At 37.9% G+C, this 25,727-nt stretch overlaps 1 protein-coding gene across 3 annotated transcripts in view; it reads left to right on the forward strand.

The window, feature by feature from the left end:
* The window catches only part of LOC100495427 (solute carrier family 2, facilitated glucose transporter member 9), a 29,719-nt gene extending 17,566 nt beyond the window's left edge, over positions 1–12,153 (forward strand). For all 3 annotated transcript variants that reach the window (XM_002936772.5, XM_004915854.4, XM_004915855.4), the window contains exons 9-14: positions 413–600; positions 682–792; positions 5,016–5,117; positions 5,517–5,592; positions 11,178–11,305; positions 11,691–12,153. In XM_002936772.5, coding sequence (XP_002936818.2) covers positions 413–600; positions 682–792; positions 5,016–5,117; positions 5,517–5,592; positions 11,178–11,305; positions 11,691–11,921 — 836 coding nt within the window. In that variant the 3' untranslated portion in view covers positions 11,922–12,153. The remainder of the gene's footprint in view (positions 1–412; positions 601–681; positions 793–5,015; positions 5,118–5,516; positions 5,593–11,177; positions 11,306–11,690) is intronic.
* The last annotated feature ends 13,574 nt before the right edge of the window (positions 12,154–25,727 follow it).

A 25,727-nucleotide genomic window follows, 5' to 3' on the forward strand; every position in this document is an offset into this window, starting at 1 on the left:
AGGCCAACTATATACGAGCGGTCTATGGAAGTTTATTGCAGCTATCCTATTATTTGGAGAAGTATCACGATTTCCTGTCCAGGCCTGACTTCTTTCCCCAACCACTTAGTGTCCCCTCCTAAGTTTTTACCAGTTTTTAAAAATAACATTCATACAGTGATACAATAATACTAGGAAGAAGAAAGAAGTCATCCCAGGGACCCCAGATGTCTCTAAATTTATCAGCAGCCTTGTGCCAGATATACCAGTTTTAGCTTGGGCGAGAAATCATTTATTAATTTTTTCCAAAAGCCAAATGAAGGTTAAGCTATGTATTGGTGACATATACTGTATTTACTCCTGCTACAGGGAATAGACCTACTTGGGGCCATTCTAGTAGTAACAAAATATCATAATGTTTCCATTTCCTTAGCTCTGAGGTGTTTCCTTGGGGAATATGATGTCCAAGATGTCATTGAAGAGATGCAAGAAGAGCAGAAATCTTTCTCGAGTGTTGATACTGTCTCGGTGTGCCAGTTTTTGTCTGACCCGACCCTGTTTTGGCAGATTTTATCTGTTATTGTCATAAATATTGGTATGCAGCTTTCTGGAATTGATGCAGTAAGTTGAATTTATATTGCAGTGTTTTATTGGTTATTGTTTTATTAGTTTAGTTAATAACTGGCATATCTTTACTTACAGATCTGGTTCTATACCAACTCCATATTTGAGAATGCTGGTATTCCTATGGCTGAGATCCCATACACAACAGTGGGGACTGGTGCAATTGAGATAGTTGCAGGATTGATTGGGGTAGGTCTCCGTTCTGCTGGCAGAAGTAAAATGTACATGTTTATTGGTACCGCAACCCCCATTGCCTTTAGCTTTTACTGAAACCAGTTAATTATGGCTCCATACCTCAGATACCCAGGCATTTGCATCCATTACCTCTGGTAATCATCTGTATATGCACAGTTAGCTCAGATAATCATTTTTTGTTACTCAAACAACCATTGGCTCATACTCAACTACTGTGATTAATAATTATTTTTTTGTATTTTACAAATCCGTACATTTTTTAACTCATTCTATCCATATTCACACTAGTTGTTATTAATGAACTTTGCCCAGAATCATTACCTGGGGCAATAGATGAATATAAAGAAAAAAATTATTTTCTGCTTCAGGCCTTATGAGGGTGGCAAAGTTTGGTCTTGTAACTCATAGCAACCGCACAAATGTTGGGGTAAAACAGAATTCTGTGTTATGATACTATGCTTTTCCAAAAAAGAGAGATCCAACCCTACAGAGCAGCATTTTTCACTGGTTACGTTTTCGCCCGGTGATTTTTTTTGCAGCCAAATTGACTTGCACTTGTAGGTGCTTACGTAGAAAAGGTGCAATAAACACTTAAATGTGTAATTTGTTTTGTTTTTGTGAGTTTTTTTTTTTTTTTACACAAACAAATCTGATTCACAGCTGAAAGGAGACTACTGAATTTCCAACATCCCTTAGGCTCACAGTGTTAATGCAACCCCTCCATCTCCTTGCTCTGTTGTAAAGTAATGGATTCTGGGAGGCCGAGTCCTTCTACTTTCTTAAACATGAGTGTAACAGCCACTACTCAAAGCAGTGAGACAAGTCCCAGAATCCATCACTTCACATTGGCACAAAGTAAGGCAGGGGTTGCATTATACTGTGAGCCTAAGGAGGCAGGGAAATAATTTGCAGCAGTATCATGATTTACTTTCAGTCTGTGGAATCAGCAATGCCGTGTTAAGAAAAAAACATTTTGTTTGTAAAAGGGGGTATATTTTCATTTTAATTATTTATATAGGTTATTCTTTTTGCAAGTGAAAGTGTGTCAGATACGTAATCAGCTTCCCAGTAACTGTATAACAACTGCTAATGGATTTAAAAGTTGGCAGAATAAATACTATTACCCAGAAAGCTCCAATTTCCAGAGTACAAACAAGCAATTCTTAATTTTTGGATTTGAATTTTCTCTATAATAATCAGTTCTTTGTATTAAAAAACAAAATCTACATCAATGGAAAAATGTCATAAATTTATAAATGATATTTTCAAAAGGCATGGTCTTCTAAATTAAGGGAAAGCATTTTGGATAACAGTCCCCATACCTGTACGTGATATTTAACGTTTGTGGGGGTAGGGATGATTAATTGTGTTACTAACGCATCTAAATGCCAACAGATCCAGTTGTCGGCTACACTGCTGCAACTTTGGGTGTAGTTTCCCTTTAATTGGAGTAAGCACAATTGAGTAATGAAGCTGCTGCTCTTGCAGTTTTGGGCTTTAATATTTTAGTACAATTAAAGTGATTCCATTTCAGGCATATTTGGGCGTATATCAAAACATAAATGTGTAATGAAAAGAAATATGTCTGTTATTGGAAATGAAATTCTCCATGGCAAAAGGGTGAGCTCTGCGGTGACAGGGACTGTGTGAGTGCCGGCCGGTGGCTTCCCTTATAAGCACAAAGAAAAATTGCAGCTTAACAAGCTGATTGTTTTTGTGTCTCTCTCTTCTCCCCTTTTGCTCCTTTCCTCGACCTCCCCCCACCAATCCCCACTCCAACACCATTTATAGTCTCCTTAGCTGAGAGTTACCTCAGTGGAGCGCAGATTTATAACCAGGCGCACATTCCATATTTTTAACCCAGGGCTGGCCTGAGCTGCGCTACATAACAGTAAATTAGATTTTTGACAATTAGAGAGACTAATGTGAGCCATCGGATCCCAGGAGCAACATTTCGCAGCATGGTCTTCCTTTAATAAACATAACGCACTGCAGAAGTGAAATCCAGATCTCCCTCCCATTCTACTTATTTACCCCTTTCTATCTTTCTCAATTTCCCCTCTTTATTCCGCTAGACTCCGACCCGCTAAATGGTCCTCGGCCCTTGCCATCTCCTATTGAGCAGTAATAAAATTGCTTGAAGAGGTGGAGAAGGAATGGTTTTACAGTAAGCGCCTCACATTCACTCAGGCAGACTCATAGCTCTGGAAGTCTGATTGGTCCTGAGTGGAGACAGGAATGGCACCCGATGGACACCATGAGATTGGTTATAAAATTACAAGCATTTGTTCTGCTGTCAATATTTTCTGCTGGTTTTGCTCAAAGCTTTTTTTTTCCCTTTCATTTTGCAGACGAGAGGAAGAAAGTTAAAGATAATGTTGCTGTTAAGATTCCTTCTTACATAGTTTTCGTTCGATAGCCGTGATTAGTAGAAAAGCTTTTATCGAGCCAGTTCTTTTTGCATCTTTACTTTAAAAGACTTTGTGCAGATTAACGTTACAGCGGGTTATATTAAAAGCACAATACAATAAATGGGTACATACAGTTAATTAATTAGAATTTGGGAGAAGTAATATGCAAGCATGCCGTCTTAATATTTCTATACCAACACTGATACCCGAGGGTTTCTCTTTCTCTGCCCCCTTCGCCCACAAAATGGGCTAGATATGTATAAGTCTCATTGCCAACAAAAGCTGATTGGACAGTTCTGGACATGCTTTGGCTGATTTGGGCATGTGTAGGGTAGGCAGGGCAGGCAGCAATCACACTACTTACCCCACCTACAGCCTTGTTTCCTTTTTTTGAACCATTCTGAAACCATATGAGAGCGATTTCAAGATGAAAGAGATTCTAGTTTTGGATTAACATACAAATATTAATAACAACATGATAACTGCTACAAAGTAGTTTCAAAAACGACAAACTAACAATACAAACCCACCCCCAAAGAATGTTTGCCACAAATCCCACCAAGCACAATCTTTATGGCTCCCATACATGCCACCTACTTGATTTAGGGGTCCAATAGGCAAGTTAGAAAGGCAACTGATTGCACCAACTAGCAGGACCTGTACCCACAGAGAGCATATCTCTCATCCCCCATTGATTACCTAGTTATAAAGAAACCCTGGTGTAAGGTATTGTACTGTCAGCTGTGACAATGTAAGCAGTCACACAAACTACTTTACCATCCCATAGACTGGAAACCCCTCAGGGGTGGGTGGGAAGGACATTGCTCAAAGCAACCCACTGAGAAACATGCTGACTTTGCATGTCAAAATATCTAGAATAATAAACACCAGGATATAAACAGACTGCAATTCTGTTTTCATTGTGCCTACTGCACAAGCCACAGAGGTGCAAACTTTGGCCCAATAACCTAACAGATGTTTGCATTCCTTATGTTATAATAAAAAGAACCAGCAAAAGCTCATTAATAATTGGTCACTATGGATTATTTGGCCAAGGTCTGTGTCCATGTTCTTTTCCAATCCCAAAATATTGTAAAAGATAACCTGGACCATCCAGATAAGAAAATAAGTATTTTACCCCCATAACCAACCATATGATCTTATACTGTACCCCCTTTCATCTTGGGTATCCACACGTTTTTAACTCTGATTTATACAAAGACTTGCAGTGCTGTGACTCTTTGTACAGTACAAGAAACAGTACAATCATTGGGGAATGCCAAGTTGATAGGAACTTCACGTCCAGCCCCAGGGAATTGCTCCAAAAATGCACCGACCATGCTCATCCCTTGCCCTACCTTTTCTGGCCATTTTACTGCTCAAGGTATCAGCATAGTAGGACTCATTTTTAAATTCTGTAATTTTACCATGCAGCTAGAAATTCTGGGTAACACTCTGCCCAAACCCTCTTAAACCATACATAGTCTTTGCTAGCCATAACAATAGCTTGTGCGATTTGGATAGTTTTGGACTCTGTTTACCTAAAGACGTAAAAAACTGCCCCAAGAAACAACTTAACACATTAAGGCTTGATAAATCTAAATCATAGCTACAATGGTGGAGAGGTAAATAAAAGAAAATAGAGCTCTCGGGCATAGATATCCTATTCCAACCAACCATATTATATATTGCTATTGGTTAATAGAACTGTACCAGAATCTGCATCTTTTATTACGTTAAACCCCATGCAGTATTTATCCCACACATTATGGAATGTACAATTTTTCTGTTCCTTCCTTGTTGCAGTGTTTTACCGTTGAAAAATTGGGTAGACGACCTCTTCTTATTGGTGGATTCAGTTTCATGGGTTTCTGCTGTGCTGGAATCACATTAGCCTTGGTGTTTCAGGTAAATGCAACCGTTCATGAAATAGATATCTTTCCTTCTAAATTTTATATAATTATGAAGAATGTTCGCACATTTTATGGGTTTGGCTGAATTAGGCATGAAATAACTGGCCGGCTGTAGGGTGTATCCACAGATGCTTGGTTTCTATTGATATTACAATATATTAGTATCCTTCGGGGTTGCTTCTCAGTCTGGCTTTAAAGTACAATAATCCAAAAGTCGCATTTGTAGATTTATAACGCAGTAGTCTCCAGTTATAGGTCCTGTGGCCCAGCCATGTCTATCTCTTCATTTGTGTCCATGATCTGAAATTTGCCATAAATTGTTAATTTCACCATAATTTATTAGGTGTGAGGGTCTTACATTATAATGACTTAATGTTTTCTTTATACTGTTTAGGCCAGGGTTCCTGTGATGCGCTACGTCAGCGTGGCCTGTGTGATTGGTATAATTGCTGGGTTTTGCATAGGACCAGGTAGGTCATGATACTGCAGTCATGTTGTGCTAATATATCTAACTACAAGAAATGTATAGTTGCACAGGTAAATCTAACAGTATATTGTTAAATAAACCAACATACAGTATATCCATGTTGATGGCAAATAACCTATATTGTATGTTTTATGTTTAAATGTTTTTTAGTAGCTTTAAGGCTAATGTTGAGATTTTAACTGCTCTCTACAGCAAATAACAGTGGTGGTCAAAATGCCAGTCCTCCTATCCCTGATTCCCATAATAATCTATAAGAAATGTAATGCATTTTGAAGCTCTTACTGAAATAGTTTCTTTAAGATTAGTATTCACTTGACAGAAATTCAATTTATGTTGTGTTTTTGGTCTTTTTCAGTAAATTTAGCAGACATTTATGTTCCCTCAATACACTTATTTTAAGGCTTGTACTTAAACGTTTTTTGCTGCACTCCCTTGCAGGGGCGTTCAAGTATGATTTTTTTCCAATTCTGATTTATTAGCCATAAAAGTTGTAGAAAAGTTATTATTATTAACATTTATTTATAAAGCGCCAACATATTCCGCAGCGCTGTACAATATATGGGTTTCATACATTGGACATACAGTGTAACATATAAAGCAATCAATAACCGATACAAGAGGTGAATAGGGCCCTGCCCAAAAGAGCTTACAAACTACAAGGAGAAAGGGTTGAGACACAAGTTGTGAATTTTATAAGATTTACTAAGTGACAAAATGGCTAAAAATTATCCAGCTATAACTTGCCGAGATCATGTAGACGTCAATGGCAGATGTCCCTTCCCTGAAGGATCCTTTTTTACTTTGAAACTTTAGCGGTTTTCTTATTTTTGGCGCTGGTTTTTTGTGCGACAATTTGAAAAAGTAATCAATTGTACATGTATATCAGTCAGCATCTGAAGGCCAACATACACACACAGATTATAATATGGAACAATAATAGCAGCTCTAAGCAAGTACAGTACTGACAGGGCATGTTGCCTTTCCATATGGGTAAACTGTGAGAACGGATTGACCAAAATAAACAATAAACGCTTTGGGTGATAATAAAGTAGATCTGTCGGGCAGCATTCAGAGTGGGGAATCTCATCATTCTGTGGCTTCTACTTAAATAACCTTCCCAATTCTGACTTTTATTAGCCTCTTACCTTTCAGTACATCAGATGAACACAGCAAGTCTTGGTCATGAATGGTGGCCATTAAGAGCTTCCAGCTGAAGTTTCTTTCTTACTATATGTATTATTTGAAAGCAGTAGAAACCTATGATTAGTGCCCTATAAGAACACCACGTGCCAACCAGTTGCATCAACATATGACTGAGAAACAGTGCTCTCTCCTCCTACTTATGCTTTTCTTAGGATGTTTCTAGCTGTTTACTAGCTGGCAAAACCTCTATTCTACTTCCACGGACAAAGCAGTTTAGCTGCGTTTGTCTGAAAAAGCACTGTAGAAGCGTTTCTGCCTACGTGAGCCTCTACTGAGTAAAGATGTGGCCTCTTAGGTACAGAAACATATCTCATTTTTGTGAGAATGAACGAGTTAAAATTCTAATGTAAAATTTGCAGACTCTATCTAAAAATGATGGATGGAGACTGGGGTGGTTTATCCCATTGATGTATTAGCAGTGCCTCCAACAAATCTATAATTCATTTTCAGCTGAGAATTTATTCAGTGTAATTACATCTTTAATTAGGATTTTTATGGCTCATTGTTCATAAACAATGATGGATATGACTTTTAAAGCAACAAGGATTAAGAAAAAAATTTTTTTAGGGTGAACAATGAGCACCATTTTCTCTTGTTTTGTTTCAGAATACATTTTTCGGCATATAAAAAAAACTGTATATATTGTAATGTGGAAATAATGAACCTTTTTCTAAATGTCGCTCGGAATCAAAGAAATTCATTATTTCAGAAATGAGCTCCGAATGAACGATGCGGTTTAACCAGTTTGTAGATTGTGTTTAAAAAAGTGTCAGGGTATAAAGAATATTGTTTCAGCGTGAGAAAAAATAATCTCTTTTGTATACTGTAAGCTGCTGAAATTCTCACTGGCGGTTTCACTGAGAGTTAGGTATTTATTAGAATATCATGCTAATTTCATTGAAAGAAAGGAATAGATCATTTAGATGTCTCCTATAAACTGCTGTACTGATAAATAGAGGAATACGTAGTATATGTATAGACAAAGGGCAGAAAGGGCACACTGCAAGAACTACAAGAAAGGGTGGAATTCAAATGATTGGGGGAGTTTTGGTCATGATCTTGGACACAAGAAGAAGGAAAAATTCTTCTCCCCAAAAGGAAAAGCTCTACAATTAGCGAAAGCCTATAAGATAGGGAAACGTCTTCCATAAAACAAGCATGGAGGTGTTACTCTTATCTCGGCAGCCATAGAGGATGTTCCCTAAGCAAAAGCACATATGAAAGATGGAGGTGGTGCCTTCAGTCTTCTGTTTGTATCCAAAGAGGAAAGAGGAAGAAAATCTTTATCTAGATGTGAGAAGATTATCTCCTGAAAAGGCTCAGCAGTGCAGGATCTATATTAGTTTCTTTATTAGCTTTTTCTGGGAGTCATGATATTTAAATGCATAAAACAAGCTACTTACACAGACATACTGTATATGTTTTGGGAGAGAGTGAAAACTATGACTGTCACCCTTGTTGACTGGCAGTAATTCAACCCTTCCCTTGTCCCATGTTTAAGTAATGGATTTTGAAACCTGAATGCCCATTGCTTTCTAGAGAATTTGCGTACAATTTGCCATGAACTTCAAGTCCCTGAATCTATCACTTTAACATGGAAGGAAGGAGGACTCGAAAGACTCATTGTAAGGGTGGGTGGGGGAATGTTCCATGTGAGTCGGAGGCACACTATCACTAGTCTCTTAATCTGAGGAATCATTCATGTCTGCATAAATAGCTTGTTTTATCTGTTTGGAAACTGGCATCACCATCAGATAGGAGAAGGGGGAGACAAGAGGTTTATGGTCAGCATAAATGTAGTAATTTTCCCAAACTACTCTGCATTACACACAGAATTAAGCTACAAACCTACAAACCTTTTGAGGTAAGTGCCCCACAACACATTCACTTCATGTGCACAGATGCCTCAAATAAGTCTTCTCTGTTCTCTGATAATCCTTTGTAGGAAAGAACCAGTGCAGATCCAGTGCCATGTGGTTCTGTAGAATTGTTTCTATATAATTCATCTCACTTATTCTGAATGGCTACAAGTAATAACTTTAGTTTAATATCTTTAGCATAGTTTCATGTAAACTCTAGGACTCGCCTGAATATACATGACCATTAGGAGTGAAACAGCTGTACAGGTATGGGATCCCTTATCCGGCAACCCATTATCCAGAAAGCTCCGAATTACGGAAAGCCTGTCTCCCATAGACTCTGTTTTAATCAAAAACTTAAAAATTTTAAAACTGATTTCCTTTTTCTCTGTAATAATAAAACAGTACCTTGTAATTGATCCCAATTAAGATATAATTTAATCCTTATTGGATGCAAAACAATCCTATTGGGTTTTTTAGTAGACTTAAGGTATGGAGATACAAATTATGGAAAGATCCAAGAATACCCTTGGTCTTGAGCATTCTGGATAACTGGTCCTATACCTGTATTATGTATATTCAATGGAGATATTTAAAAGCCGACATTTAACCAACTATCAAGGCTTTCAGCATCTATGAATGCTCCAGTTGTCTCAAGAAAAATTGTGGTGTTCAAAACAAACTGCCATCTTGTCAGTCATCCCTTTACTTTCCATTGGGTTTAATAATAAATGTCGTATCTACAGCAGGTACTTCTGTTGGTAGGTGGTGTATCCCTTAGACATATCAATAGAAGCTTTTATGCAGACGGCACTTTTCTTGTTCAAGTAATTGGAATGTGGGTGCATTTACTATGATCCTTTTAGGGCACTGGTTCTTAACCTTTTTGCCAGGGGACCCAAATTTTGTTGCAAAAAACTACATATTTGCCTTGTTTTCACTGAATAATTGACGCAAAAAAAAAAATTCACATTATTTTGGGGGATCATGGAGACCAAAGCTAAAGTGCTTGAGGGAACATGTTTGGGTCTCTAAGGCTCAGTGGGGGTTTAATTCTAATTCAGCAATGCACTTTTTTAAAATTACAAAATCATGTTCATTCTATCCACATAGAGTATTAGATTCTAGCCGTTATGTTTCAACTTCTTCTAATTGTCTGTGCAACTGCTAAATGTTGAAGGTGCCTGCCCTCTCCTGGCTGCAACTGGCGAAGAGTTTGAAAGGAAGTCGTTTTCATAGATACCTAAACAAGTCACATATATAGGGGTATCCTGTCAATAGCAAACCGTCTTTGTTCTTTCATCCTGCCTTGTGTCATGATAAGCTTGGTACATTATGATATTAATGTGTGAGATGTGAAGTCTAAAGAGGAACTTATTTCTACTCTTTCAACATGGACATATATTGTTATTCTGTAATATTATTATTATTATTATTATTATTTATATAGCGCCATCAATTTATGCAGTGCTTTACAGAATAGAGGGGTACAAAAGACATAACAGTTAACATGTACATATAAACAATTCACAAAAATGTTTTGCAGTTACATCAGATGAGGATCGGAGACACTAGGGGGAGGGCCCTGCTCGCAAGAGCTTACATTCTAAAAGGGAGGGGTGAGACATAAGATCAGGGTAACTAGCATGGTGTTAGAGTTCATGTAGGTGTGTAAAGTGACAGTAAGTGCGAAGTGAAGGGTGGAACCAGTGGTTATTGAATGTTTGGGGGTTTAGGTTATAGGCTTGAGTGAAAAGGTGAGTTTTAAGAGACCATTTAAGGCTTGGGGAGTCTGTCCGTGCCTAATGGGACGGGGAAGGGTGTTCCAGAGCATGGGTGCAGCGTGGGAAGTCCTGGATGTGAGAGTGAGAGGAGGTGATGAGTGAGGAGGAGAGAAGGAGGTTGTGTGCAGAGCGAAGGTTACATCTGGGGGGTACTTGGGGATTAGGGAGGTTAAATAGAGTGGAGTAACACTTTGTAGCTCACTTTATTTTCTTTAAATAACAAAATCAATGTAAATGGCAGACATGTAAGGTACCTCTATGTCCTGGTTGCCAGTAGAGTGGGATTCTTTTCTCTCATATCTCAACTGTAATAATATTAATTTGCTAAAAAGCTGATGTGCTGTATAAAGAAGATGTAGACTTTAAGCAAACCCTTAAAAGAAAACTATACCCCCAAACCATGTAGGTCTCCCTAAAATTATATTGCATAAACACGCTCATTTGTAAAACCTAAATAAACCATTTTCATAAAAATATACTTTTTTAGTAGTATGTGCAGTTGGGTAATGCTAAATAGAAAATTGCCATTTTAAGAATTAAGGGCCACCTCCTGGGATCATAGGATTCACAGTGCACACAAACAAGCCAAGGCACACATACATGCAAGGTCCTATCGGCCAATTAATATAATATAGATAATAATTAGCATGTTCATTTGTTATTAACCCAACTTTTCTAAACTTATAAAAAAAACTTTATCTGTTTTTTCTACTGCTATTTAGCTGGGCTCCCATTTATCATCACTGGAGAGTTATTCACCCAGTCTCATCGTCCTGCCGCCTTCATTGTGGGAGGAACACTAAACTGGTTATCCAACTTTACTGTGGGATTTGTCTTCCCTTTCCTTCAGGTAAGGCACCCGAGTCACCCCATCTGCCGTTCTTACATACTTATTTTAGGACAAACAGTTGGAGAACTCATGGCAAACTTCATTTGGAATTTGAAAGAGTTATACCTCTATATGCAATAAAAGGCACTAAGTTTACCCTGTAGCAGTAACCCATAGCAACTAATACGATGTGTGCTAAACAGGTGACTAGGAAATTCTACCTGCTGATTGGTTGCTATGGGATACTGCTCTTAATTGATATTCCCTAATGATGACACGCTCATTCTTAGTAGGAAACCGGTTACAGTTGGGCTTATGAAATAAGGCCTTAGATTAGGCCAAGGTATATTCTAGGGTTTTTTTTTACTTCAGTGAAACTAAGAAGATTTTCCTTTGTACCTTGTAGATATCAGCTGGGGCATTCTGCTATATGGTGTTTTGCGGGATTTGTTTGTTTGTAGCCGCCTATGTTTACTACATTATCCCTGAGACCAAGAACAGAACTTTCATGGAAATCAGCCTGATGTTTTCCTCCTCAAAGTCCCCGGTGACCCATGAAGTGACTGCAGATGATTTGAAACTTAGGAGGCTGAATGGATACGGCACAATGGAGAGCAACTCCTTTGAATTCTCTTGACAAGCGCGGTGAGCGGCAAAGACTCTCAACACAACATGACGGGACTCGGGTTCTTTGGAACTTTATATTTTCATACTAAGGATGGACTGGTCTGACAGTTGTTTAAGTATTCCAAATGGACAAGCCATTCCACTGTTATTTTAAACAGAATGTTATAAACTTTAAAGAGCAGAACAAAAAACACTTCTAAAAAATAATAAAATAAAAACCTCTAAATCCAGTTCTCTAAATATTAATTCTCTGAATTTATATTTTATGGGGTTCTTTTTATTTCTAAATTACACTCCTTACATAGCAAAACATTCACTCTTGAACCAACAAATGTATTTTTTAGCTGTAATATTGGTGTGTAGGCGCCATCTCCGTGCATTGTGCCTGAGTCTGAGCTTTCAGAAGGAGCCAGCGCTACACATTAGCTTTCAGCTAACCTATTGTTTCTCCTACTCCCATGTAACTGGAGGAGTCCCAAGTCAGACTTGGGTTTCTTACTATTGAGTGCTATTCTGATACCTACTGGGAGCTGCTATCTTGCTCCCTTCCCATTGTTCTGCTGATCGGCTGCTGGGAGGGGGGGGGAAGATATCACTCCAACTTGCAGCGCAACAGTAAAGTGTGACTGAAGTTAAAGAGTCACATGACTGAGGGCAACTAAGAATATGGCTAGCCCCATGTCAAATTTCAAAATTAATCATAAAAAATCTGTTTGCTCTTTTAAAAACAGATTTCAGTGCAGATCTCTGCTGAAGCGGTGCTGTTAACTGATGCTTTAAAAAAAACAAAAAAAAAACCACATTATTCCCTGACAGAATCCCTTTAAGGCATACTAATGTGGATGCAAAGTTGTGCATATGGAGTGATGCTCAGGGTTCCCCTGTCAGGTTGTATCAATAGTATGTATTCACACTAGTCGGTAGAAGCTAATGTTGTTGTTAACCCTGCAGGCATAGGTGAGCAGCGAGTGATGGCATCTCAAATAAGACCATGTTGGACACAACTTGTGTAAATGTAAGGTAATTAGAGCATGTTTTGGTGCATCTTGCTCAGATGCAACTTGGCATCCACCAATAATGCTGGAATTTTGGAGAAACTGTTGCATTGTGGGAAAACACTATAAAAACACTATGGAGATTTCTGTCTGAAATCTGCACCTTGCCCACAGCATGGAGTCCATATATGAGACAGAAGACAGACCATCACTCTTCTAGACGTAGTTTACTTTATTTACCTTAGTTAATTTTGTGTATGTTATGGAAATCTTAGCATCTTTGCAATTCACTCCTAGTTTCTGAATTTGCCTTGGCTGTCTGGAGTTACTGGCCCCGGCAGTCAAAAAAACTTGTTCTGCGAGCTACAATTTTATTGTTATTGTTACTCTTTATCTCTTATGCTCCTTGTGTCCCAGTTCATCTTACATCAGCCAATAAAAAAGAGAAGAGAAGCCAAAGTTCTAGTTGTTTGGGCTGTATATAGTAGAGTTTCATTCATTTGTCCAGCGAGCCGATTTATATGATACCCCACAGGACTGGCCATTGGCCATGGGTATTTTACATTGTAGCAGTTCTGTCTTGGAATTCAAAGTGATCCAAACAACCAGATCTACTGGCAGTTACTTTCCATTATTATAAATGGTAAACTCTCTGCATAAGTCAGGGTTCCTCAGCAATCCCTACCTATCAGTGTTTGCCATAGAGTTTACCACTAACAAGTGGCAAGTGGAGATTTTCATGGAGATTTTCTAGATTTTATTATAACTGTCCATTTCCACATTTACAGTTCAGTCATAATTTATCAATTCTACAAACTGGGCAGTTCTATATGAAACGTGTTAAAGAGTTTAGAATCTACAATTACTCCTGGGAAAATAACATTCTCAACAGAAGAGAAGGGAACGGTGGGAAATGTATTTGAAACCCCCCATTCATTTCAACTAACACCACTCAAGGGGAAGGGAGGAAGAAAAGGTAAATAATTATGGGGTTTTCAAAAAAACAGTTGGTACTAGGCTATTTAAGTTAGATCTCATTGAAAAATATGTATTACCCCTTTATAGTCTACTTCTTTGTGAAGGAAAATGTTTTATTTACTTATAGCCAAGGCCCCATTCCTGGGACAGTGGGATTTGGTAACTAAAATAATTTACCCAACTCTCTTCCATGTAAGAGAAATAAAGTAACAATAAAGCAATAACCCCTGACTCACTTTAGTCCATACATCATCATACTTTACAATGCAAGTGTAACTAGATAGTTTCAAGTCTCTCTGGTATGAGGTTTGATCACATGATAAATACAAGAATGGATTTGCTTCCCCTTCAATGTGACCAAAAAAGTTACATTTAGAAATGATTTTGGAGATATCTGGCTTCATCTGAATCAAGGGAGAGATTTCATCAAGGGCAAAACCTCATTACAACTAAGGTTTTCCCCCTGGAAGGATCCACAGTATAAGTGTTTTTCTGCACAAAATTGAATATTTTAAAATTCAGCCATAACTGTAAAATGATTCAACCAATAACCTGCTTGTGTGTGCTTTTTTCCCTGCAATTTTGTGTTACATCCCCACAACAGAGTGTAAATAACTAAAAACTGTGTTGTTAATAGATTCCAAGTTTATTCTTTATTAATGAGCCACTGAGTATCCCGCTGTTTTAGAGCAGAGAGAGTTCCATGATATCTTAATCTAAATTACACTTGCGCTGCATTGGAAAAGCACGCGGACCGGAATTAAAATACTTAGGTTTGTCTTTAGACAGAATCTTTTTTGCTCGGTTTATGACCTCGGGTGTATTTAGAAGCTTAAGGAAGTAATGATTTTAGGGGTTAACCAGTTCGTCTCCCTTCTGTTCAGTGCTGTATAAGTATATATGCAGATAGTATTTGTGCAATACAGATGACATACTTAGTGGGTTGTTATTTCCAACAGATGGTCGATGAAGCGCAGCATAATGTTGTGAAAATATTTCTGACCGCAATGCGAGACTTTGAGGAATAAATATTTTATCTAAGTGCTTTGTATTCCCCGAATGCCTAATCAGTTGGCTGTTCCCCAACAATTTTATAGAGCCCACAATCTGGGAGGTAGGAAATGAATTTTAATTATTCTGTTAATTGGACTGTGCTCTTACAAGCTTGCAATCGACCTGTAATGAGAGCAATACGAGGAGCAATGTGCGGCGAGCAATAATAGTGATTTGTACAATGAAGAACCAACAAGTGACTTTTTAGGGAAACAGGTTTCTCTTCTATAAAGGTTTCTAACCCAGGTTTCCCTATGGAAGCAGGTGATTGCTCTTTCTACAAATGTCCAATATCCTTCCAAAGCCCTCTTGTCAATTTTAAAGAGAAATACACTAAAGTTCCCTTTTGCTCACTGTGGTTTTTATTACTCAAGTCATTTCTGGCACCAAACGCAAATTTTTTCTCTGCACTTTCTCTTGTGCCAGATACATTGGAGTCAATGGCCTTTTTATCTCTTGTCCCTTCTCATGTCAAATGCACTTGAGTCAGTGAGTATTTTTTCCTCTGTTTTGCTCATTCTCATTGTCAACAGGCATTTTTTTCTTGTTTTTTTTCTTATGCCAAATGCAGTAAAGTCATTGTGCACATATTTCTCATGCCAAATATATTGAAGTCAAATTTTTTGTCTTTTTTTCCCCCACGAGAAAAAAATATTTTTTTTCACACCATTTTTTACGCCAATAAACATGGTGACATTCTACTGCATAATTAAAAAAAATGCTGCACATCTGTATCAGGTAGAAAATGTGCTCATCCCTAATTGTGCTCCAGAACATATTTTTCTTCTGCAGCAATGTTCAGAAATGCTGGGGCCACCATGACATAAATTGCTGGGGACACTGAGCGCGGTGATGCATAGCCGGGGCTACTGGTGTCACCGTATCATGTCAAACTATACGATCATCTTTGTATATGGTACCATAAGGCTAATGCCCCATAGAGAGATTAGTCGCCCGCTACTGTGGGTTGAAATGTCATTCCACCAGCAACAGTAAATAGCCGGAGGAGAGGCCTACACGTCGCTTTGTTTTTCCGAAGTCCCACAAATTTGGCTGCGGGAGGAAACTTCACTCAACTTCAGAAAAACAAAGGGCGACTAATCTTGTGGGTGACAAATTTCTACATAGGGCATTAGCCTTATACAATATGACTGTTATTATGAGTGCTTTTAAACCAGAGAAATATCAAGCAGATTGATGTAAGGGGCCACACACAAATGCACACATGAAGAAAACAGAAAAACTTTTAGATAATAACCAGCTGTATATAGACAGACAGACAGAGAGAGACAGAATGGGAAAATAACAATTCTGCTTGGCATTTATTACCTTGCATAAGGTTTGTTTGTCTGCCTGCACGGATAGACTCTCAATGGCTATTTAATAATAAACAGATTAAAATGAAGTGGGCTGCTAACAGATCCAGAAGGTACTCCACTAGCAACTGGTCCCGATGAAAAGCCTTCCATTAATTATAATTAGTGTGATTTATTTGCTTTTATAGCGTACACAGTTTTGTACAGTCAGGAAAGAACAAGACTGGGGTTAAATAGTAATACAAAAGAAAATTAGCTGGGGTGCGGAGGACACTGTTTGAATTATGTAGTCCTTGTGATTTATTTCTAGTTTAACTTGGGGAACATGGTGGGGAAGGGGAAAATAGTATAATGTTTACACAGCTGAAGATTAAAAATTAGGAGTCAGGCCGGAACCAAGCTAAACTTCTGGATGGAGATTTCATCATATTATGATTGTTATGAACATCTTTCTAGATCTTCTAAGCACAATATAAGGCACAATATTGTCTGTTTTTAAGTAGGGCATACATTCATTTAATTAAAAAAAGATGTTGGTATATATTGTACTGGGTAGTGTGTCCCCATAAGGATCTATAGGTTTGGGCTACTAAATACTATTGCCCTTAAATGTCCGGTAACAACTGTGCTGTTATAGTGCACTGGTAAATATCCCCTTTTTTACACTTTACTCCTAAGCCATTTTACTGTTGTGCCCAAATTCAAAACTCTTTCCACTCAACATTGAGTGGCATCGGGATCAGAGGGAAAAAGAGCTTACATTCTAAACTGTGAAACTATAAAATGCACTCGTAAAAATAGTGTTTAATAATGGAATCCGTTATAGTCTGAGCTTAATAATATCATGTGTCTGCGTTATAGAAATCATGTACCACTGAATATTAATGTGTAATAATTTTAGATGTCACCTTGTATTTCCATGAACTCAATAAAAGCAGTTGGTCATGTGTTTTTATAGAGTCATAAAACTCCTTGGTGACTACTAATATCCCTATTATTTCCTATAGGTGGTATAGTATTTCCTATAATATATATAAAATGTACCCCCTATTGTAAAATACAGATTGCAGATGGTAGACGTCACAATGGCCATATAAAGGCCCAAGGACATGGGCTGAGCACTTTTAAACAAGCCAAGGTGACTCCTGTTATATTTATATTTTATAACTGGGGTTACATTATGTCTATATTCATCTATCAATGAACCATGTGACACAAGTGACATCACTAAGCACCATTAATTGTATCAATTATCACTTTCTATGTCAATATACTTTACCAGCTATTTATGGATCTAGTATATTGTATACACACACACAATTTTTTGTATTAGATTGACTCTCTATAAGACTAACAGACCTGTAAACTACTCAATAGACCCATGTGCTTGCAATCTAATCTACTATCAAACTTTATGCTTTGGAGAAGTAAAAGTCAGATTTTAGCCATGTGTTTTATTGTGCATATAAACTGGAATATTTATAAAGTCTGCAGTAAAGCAGGGAGGCTGATTTCCTTTAATTCGACTTAACGGAAACATAGGGATATTGGATAGTGAAATAAGGAAAGTATCTCCAGGCCCAGTGCTCTCATCAGAAGCCGAGTGGGGCGCTTCTTGGGAGCCTGACATGTGATACGTCATTTCATACAACGCATTAGCCTGTTTAGCCTCAGAGCTGGCTGTTCGTCTAATACCCAAATATCACTGGTTTGGTTCACACAAGATAAGCGCTTGTCACTTGCTGGAGGGAGCGGTGTCAGCAGTTGCCCTTAAATCTCTGATGAAAGGGTATTTACATAAAAGAATTGCCTTTGATGCATCCCCAAGGTTGTGTACCAGCAGACGGCATTAAAAAATTTATAGCTACAGCAAGCTGCCTCTCGGAATTCACTCATGTAGTGGATGTCCTATTATATGGACAGTTGAGCTTAATAGTCATTGTGTATTTAAGCACAGCAAACAACACTGTGGAAAAAAAAGGCAAAACCTTTACTCCACTTTGAAGGCCTCTTCCCTGGCTTTGCCAGTCTATTTGTACAGTAAATTAAAAATATGAATCACATCTCTGCTGCCTCCCCAAACACTCATGTTGTCAAGCTTCACGTTGCCTTCATTTGTATTACCTTAATTTAATGTTAATTATGTTCTTCATTTACAAGGAACAAGCAATAGACTTCCCAAGTGGGAATTTTCTTTTCCTTGTTTCTTTCCGTATTTTCCCCCTTCTTTGTGCTATTTTTACTCGCTGCGTTTATTTTTAATTGGCGAATGTCATTTGCATCAAGAAAATACAAATTCTGTAGGAGGCAAGTTGAGGACTATTCCGTATGTTATCCAGTCTATGAACAAAGTGCATGGGAAGCAGAGGCAATGGTTCAACGTGTTACTGTAGCAGCCAATCTGGCTTAATAGGTCTAATGGTTGCTATGGCTTAGTGCACTTTTGCACTGAGATGCAAAGGATTCCCACAAAGAATTAAGCACCTTTTTAGCGATGAGCCAATTTTTTTGCCAGGTTTTGCCGTGTAAATAGACTCCAATGGTCGCAAAAAAAGCTGTGTGAACTGGAAAATGTTACCACGAAAAACCGCTGATTGACTTCAGTGATCAGGGTTAATAAGGAAAAAGGTGCTTTTTACCCGGCTGTTACACTGCAACAAACAAAATGGAACTTTCTTTTTTGTATCATTTTACAGCAGAAAATAGAATCGAAGAGGCTTATTTATTGATTTTCAAATTTGTGAATTGAAGATTGAGAGGTCATTTTTTAATCTGAATAAACTCAACATTTTACTAAACTCAAATTATTGCTTTTTATTAAAAAGAATTTATTATTAAAAAACTGCATAAATGTTGCCAAGGACATCGCCCATTAACTTCTACACAAACTCACAAGCTTCCAGAAGTCATAAATATTGTACATTTGAGTTTTAGAAACCATAAGTCAAATTTTGGAGTTTAAACAGAAAAAAGTTTAAATTGCAGAAAAACAAATCTGAACATTGATAAATCAGCCCTATAGGCTACTGCATCTCATTAATGGAGTGCAGTAGGGTCCGTAGCCAATTTACCGGCCATATGTTTTTGGCGTGAGGAACAAAACCAGGGTACTGGAAATCTATGCAAACTTGAGGGAAACACATTAACTATCTAAAATTTCAAGTTCATAAAACCTAAATTTGAAAAAATCAAGATGGCTTTTTTGTTCTAATTTTCTTGACTCATTTCACACAATATCAAATTTTAATACATTTGCCACAGTGTATCCTAAGAAAATAGAAATCTTTGAAGCAAAAATAATTTCTTTCCCAGAAGGTAGAGATAGGTGCTCTATGGGACAAAACATGCACCTTGTTCACTACCTTTAGTAGCACCTAGCTCTACAAATTGCGCCTGAAATCACCATCAGGGTTTGCCTTGGCATAGCATCAAAAACACTTAAGCCTAAAATGCCAGTAAGAAACCTTTAACAGCAGCATTATACCAGGTTAACCCAAATCCCAATATGCCAGCTGCCATTAAGAATAAAATAGTGCAAGTCTAATGCTATCCATTAGAAATGTTTGCTCTTGGAACCTCTTGCTGAGTGATGGTGAGTGAAGCAGTCTATCTAGGTCTGGACATTTTTTCAAAGATGGCAAAAGCTCCTCTGTAGTAGATCACTTTGACTACACCAAGGGTTTGTGGCACTGTCAGTCAAGAATTCTACATTGTATTTTGTAAATCTGTTGGAGTCTGAAGCTTGGTTTTACCCAATGAAACACCAGTTGCTGCTAAGACCATTAGAGTTGGCCAATCTCATAGAAGTGAGCACTTGACAACATAGACATGCATCTACAACATTGGTTCTACCTATCCATTAAAATCAAATTCATTTTTAAACTGAGCTATTATATCAAATTTGGGGAAATGTGTAGCTTCCTCTGTTTGACCAATACATTATTTTGCAATTTGTTTTTCAATATTTCTGTTTGTGCATCATCAAAGCTAACTCACTGCTAACAAATAGCTTTGTTTCTAATGAATTAAGCCTAGCCTACCATATTCTAAGGAGATGTTCTCTGCGGAAGACAGATTGCACTTTAATAGAGAGCCAGTAAAGTTTCTTCTACTGTTAATACGTAAATGCTGTTTCTCCCAGGAGAGCTGGCAGCTACTGTATCCCAATGAATGGCTTGCAATCATTTCCTAAACACAGGCAGCTTCACACTCTCCTACTTATTCCAAATGATACGTACTTAGGAATTAAAAATGCCCAATCGTCAACAGTTTTATTGTAAGAGTGCGTATATATAAGCACAACTCAGATTTACACAGTAAAGCGATCAGCTATTTTTTTGTGTGTATTAAGTGGCATGCAGTACTTAGCATAGACTATGAATGCCACCATTGTTTGCAGAATTCTTCCAAGGTTTCAAGGTGCAAATTACAAAAATGCTTTAAACACTTAACTAATGGACCAGAGTAAGCAATGATGTTAATTTAACAAGTATTCATTAATGAAAGAATTCAACTGGAAAATGAAAACTAGTGTACGACTCTGTTATATGATCTCAAAATAAGGCAAAAGTACAACAGATGCTTGTACAAGCAAATTCCTTAAATAAAAGCAGATACATTAAATATTTAACTCCTCATTTTGCAGGAAATGGGATTCATTGGTATGATATTAGTTTATTTGGCTATTGTATGGTGTTTTCTTATCTTTGTACTGTGAATTAAATACAGCAACTTGTATGCCAAGCCACATAGGTCTTAGATGCATGTTTATACACTAGTGTCAGGTCTTTGTTCTCTTAGGGCAGGAGCACCCAGACTTTGTCACCCTGTGATCTACTCTTGCCACCTGGCCTCCATCATGAGATCTACCACAGTTAAAATAGTGCGACGTCTATCATTTGGCGCAATAAGCAAGAAAAAGTATCAATCGATGTTTAACAAATACACATAGCAATATATAAATGCAGTGCCAAATTCACAATTAATGGCCACATAACATTATTCAAGTGCCAACTTCAAGTTTAATATGAAAGGATTGTAGTAGTTTTTACTTCCTTTCTACATGGCCCACTTTGTAGTCTGCACACAGAAATATATATAAAGCAGGAACAAATATATACAGCGGCCTGGTGGGAATAATCTATACTGGGATGAAACACAAAGACGGATGGCTTATGCAGCCACAAAAAGCTCCAGTATGCTGGGGGGAAAAAAGAAGTGGCGGGATTTCATCCTACTGCATTCCACCTCGATGTCTACCAGAACCTTTAAGTAATCTACGGGTAGACAGCAATCTACCTTTTGGGCACCACTGTCTTAGGGCAAACATGGCTAGAACCTAGGATTTAAGTAACAAAAACCAACCAGGAACCAGGGACTTAAGGAAACAGATCCAACCAGGAACCAGGGACTCAAGGGAAACAGATCCAATCAGAAACCAGGGACTAAGGAAACATATCCAACCAGGAACCAGGGACTCAAGGAAACAGATCCAACCAGGAACCAGGGACTCAAGGAAACAGATCCAACCAGGAACCAGGGACTCAAGGAAACAGATCCAACCAGGGACTCAAGGAAACAGATCCAACCAGGGACTCAAGGAAACAGATCCAAACAGGAACCAGGGACTCAAGGAAACAGATCCAACCAGGAACCAGGGACTTAAGGAAACAGATCCAACCAGGGACTCAAGGAAACAGATCCAAACAGGAACCAGGGACTCAAGGAAACAGATCCAACCAGGAACCAGGGACTTAAGGAAACAGATCCAACCAGGGACTCAAGGAAACAGATCCAACCAGGAACCAGGGACTCAAGGAAACCGATCCAACCAGGGACTCAAGGAAACCGATCCAACTAGGAACCAGGGACTCAAAGAATCAGTAGAGCAAGTTCAGGAGGCTAAAGAGGTGGCCTTGTGTCCTTCAGCTAGAAAAGGGGGAAAACAGGGTACAGGCAAATAGTAAGCTTATGGGATTGTTCTAGTTCTCACAAATAGAAAATTCTGTATTTGGATTAGTATAAAAATATGTCTACAGAGTATTTTTTACTCTAATACTCTTACTTTATATTCAGTGTTATACTGCATTTGGCATGAGTGAACCAATCTGTCTCTGACTGAGTATCGTTTGGGCTTATCTTGTCTACATCATAAAGAGGTAATGCGGAGATAGGCAACTGATGGTCAGGAATGTTTTGATAATTGAGGAAAATATTGAACTGCTCGGTATCTTTCAGGATTCTCCAGTAACAATAAAAATTCCCATTGCCTCCAATGTGTTTGACGAAATTTCTCCTTTTCATACATTTTTCTTGCGTAATAATCTCAAGTGTACTATTTTATAGTTTTTAACACAGAAAATATGACATTAAAGCTGATCAGTTTAACATTCAGATTCATAATTATTTTATTTGTAAATTGTAGTTCAATAAAACTCCCCTGGGCTGATTTGGTTGGTGTAGTCCCTAGACAGATAAAATAGCAAAGCGCATTTCTCATGGTACCACGGTCTCACTGGTAACATAGTCTATATTATAGCCAGGGCTATTCAGTCTCTCAAACCCAATCAGCTGTGCTAAACTCCCTGTTTAACCTTCTTCCAGGGGTTCTCTGGATGTTCTTCAGCTTGTGTGAGATGCTGTCATCTGCCTGTGACAAGCTATTGTGTCATGGTGAGAAGGGCACCTGGGTTTAATTTAATCTCTCACACACCCTGGCAACAAGCTTTGGCTCTTTCCGTGGCTGATAGCCAACCTCATGTGGTGCTCATATAGATCCATCAGTTCCTTTGTGTAGAAAACACTTTGGTTTAAATCAATTGGGAAATATTTTTTTTCTTTTCTAGTTTTGAGGAAACACAGATAAGATGGTAGCATTCCTGTAATCATTCAGGATAATACACGTATTTCCTTTTCAAATCATTTTTTGCAAGGGAATTGACAAAAAAACTAGTTATTTTTTTATTAACAGGGTATGTTTGTAGATTCTCAATTACTGCAATTACCAACTTGGATTCATCATTGAATAGTATTTATATTTGATGATGGGCTAATAACACTCATCTCATTGGCCAGTCCATGCTCTGAGGGCTTGTATTGTATGAGAAGCAAGAGAGTTGTGTCCCCCTTGTCTATTCCATGGCAGCCAGTCATCTCCCCATACACAACAATGGGATACATCATTGAACCAAATGTATCTACTGTATGTGGTTGACAAAAAGGGACTTGTGCAGATAAGAAATAACTTAAATGGAAAATTCAGTTTAGAGATATATTTCTTGCATGTACAGATCTGTGACTGGCAAGTTCTTCTCTTATTGTTCAGTCCTCAGTTTGCACTCAGTGTTGAATTCTCAAATATCCGATGTGCAGTTGACTTTTTTCTATAATTGTTCAGTGCAGCAGATCTGCAAATTGATATTTATTTAAACATTAAAAAAATTCTCCCACATCTATTTTGTAAGTATTTTTTACAGAAGATGTGGAATTGTCTTTTTCACCCTCTAAATATAAATATAAGCATTGAGGGTCATTTTTTTGTAATATTCACCTGTTAAAAGGGGCAGAGCAGGTTGTAGGAAGACATAAATATCACAATAGACTACCAATACCCATGTTGTCAGTAGGCCATGGAAGGAGACAGCCAAGTCGTGGTAGCATCCAAAGCAAGGCCTAGGGTGGCACCGGACCTAAATGCTCCCCCCCAGTCAGTGGAAGTGGCAACATTTGCAGCGTGATGTCACTTCTGACCACACATGACGTCACTTCTGCACATCGTGCCTGTGTACACCCTCACCCCTAGCTTCTATTTTTTTTAAAACAAAGAAATCAATTATATAGGCACCCAAGGGCCACCCCCCAAAAGCTACTTCCCTAGACACAGGCCCCCGGGTACCTACATATAAATACAGCCCTGACCCGATGCCCAATCTCAGATGCTAATTCCAACAAGTGTGTGACAACATTGCAGCAAGAAGCATTACAATGACCACTTATGATTTTAAATTGAATAACATGCATTTTAGAGAAAGACAAGGGCACATATCCACGTGATGCTTAGTTCAAAGCACATTGCTTGATACAGGACCATTTTAAGTCCTTATGGATCCTTATGGAATGGATCTGGAGTATAATCTTTAATGGAAGTTGTACCATTGCTCAAATTAATTGGCAAAAAGATTTCCTAGACCTAATGACTTTACATGCATTTTATTTCTTATTGGTTGACTGATAAACCCATGCTGTTGCCTATCTATGGAACAATATTGTGCCATCAGTTCAATCCAATTAGGTCATCCACATATTGCTAACTTGTGCTTATATCTGGTTAATCATCAGGGGTCTAATGTTTATTGTAGGTTTTGGCCATAGGATGGTCAACATTACATTTTTGAAATTCCTAGTGTCGACAGCCCCATAGGGATTAGATACGTAACCTTGGCCTTTGTAGTTATGTCTAAACTGCCGCAACGATCGCACCTTAAAATTCTTTGCTACAATATAAGTGCAGGTAAAAGAATCTATGCCCTAAACAATTGCAATGAAATAATATTAGGTACACTGTTGTTTGCACTTTTGACTGCATTTTTTCTACATCCCAGAGCACTGTGGATAATTTCATTTTTATAAAAAGTCAGGGGAATTGGTGTATTGGTTTCATATATTCTTGTCTATTACGTGGGGCTGCTTGTTTAAATAACCTGTCCTTTCTCAAGAATGGTTAAGTAAATGTGCATTAGTTAAGCAAATATACTAATTAGTCCCTGCAGTACCTTCCATTTATCCTTTCCACCTTCCCTAAATACCTACACCAAAGGCTCTACTCCATTATTCTCGGAGTGTTTGGTTGTATAAATTAAGGCACACTAACCCTTTTTCGTTTAAATACTAATGCTCTTAATGTTTTTTGTTTTCCTTTTTAATTACACTGTTCCAATACACCCAGGCAAGATACACTTTAATTCTCAGTTTATCACATCTCTGCTGGAAACTGGAGGAAAAAACAAGTTAAAGAAATCTGAAATAAACAGGACAGTAATTCTTATCAGACATCTCCAGATAATTCGCCTGTAACGATCTGCACAATTTATTTTCTTAATTACAAGTCGACAGATTTTCTTAGGGGTATTTCATAACTTATTCTTGCGGCTTCCTTTCATTGAATGGCTCATAGCTCTGGTCCTAAGTGAATAGTCTTATGTTATGGATGCTATGGATTTAAGCTGTGGCCTGAACTCTATATATATATATATATATTTATTTATTAGAAGAATTTGTGCCTTAGAATTGCGTAATGCCTCATTTTAAAAAAGGGACAGGCAACCCTAAACACTGTAGCTGTGGCAGAATAACATCTCCCAGAATCCTTTTACTTACAAGGCCTATGTGCTCTGTTGTATGTAGCTCTTTGTAGCTCAATTTTAAAGTGGCAGTTAGCTAGATAGGCATGGTCCAACAAGAAATCTAACTTACCAG

The sequence above is a fragment of the Xenopus tropicalis genome, chromosome 7 (genome assembly GCF_000004195.4).
Source record: "Xenopus tropicalis strain Nigerian chromosome 7, UCB_Xtro_10.0, whole genome shotgun sequence".
NCBI lineage: Eukaryota > Metazoa > Chordata > Amphibia > Anura > Pipidae > Xenopus > Xenopus tropicalis.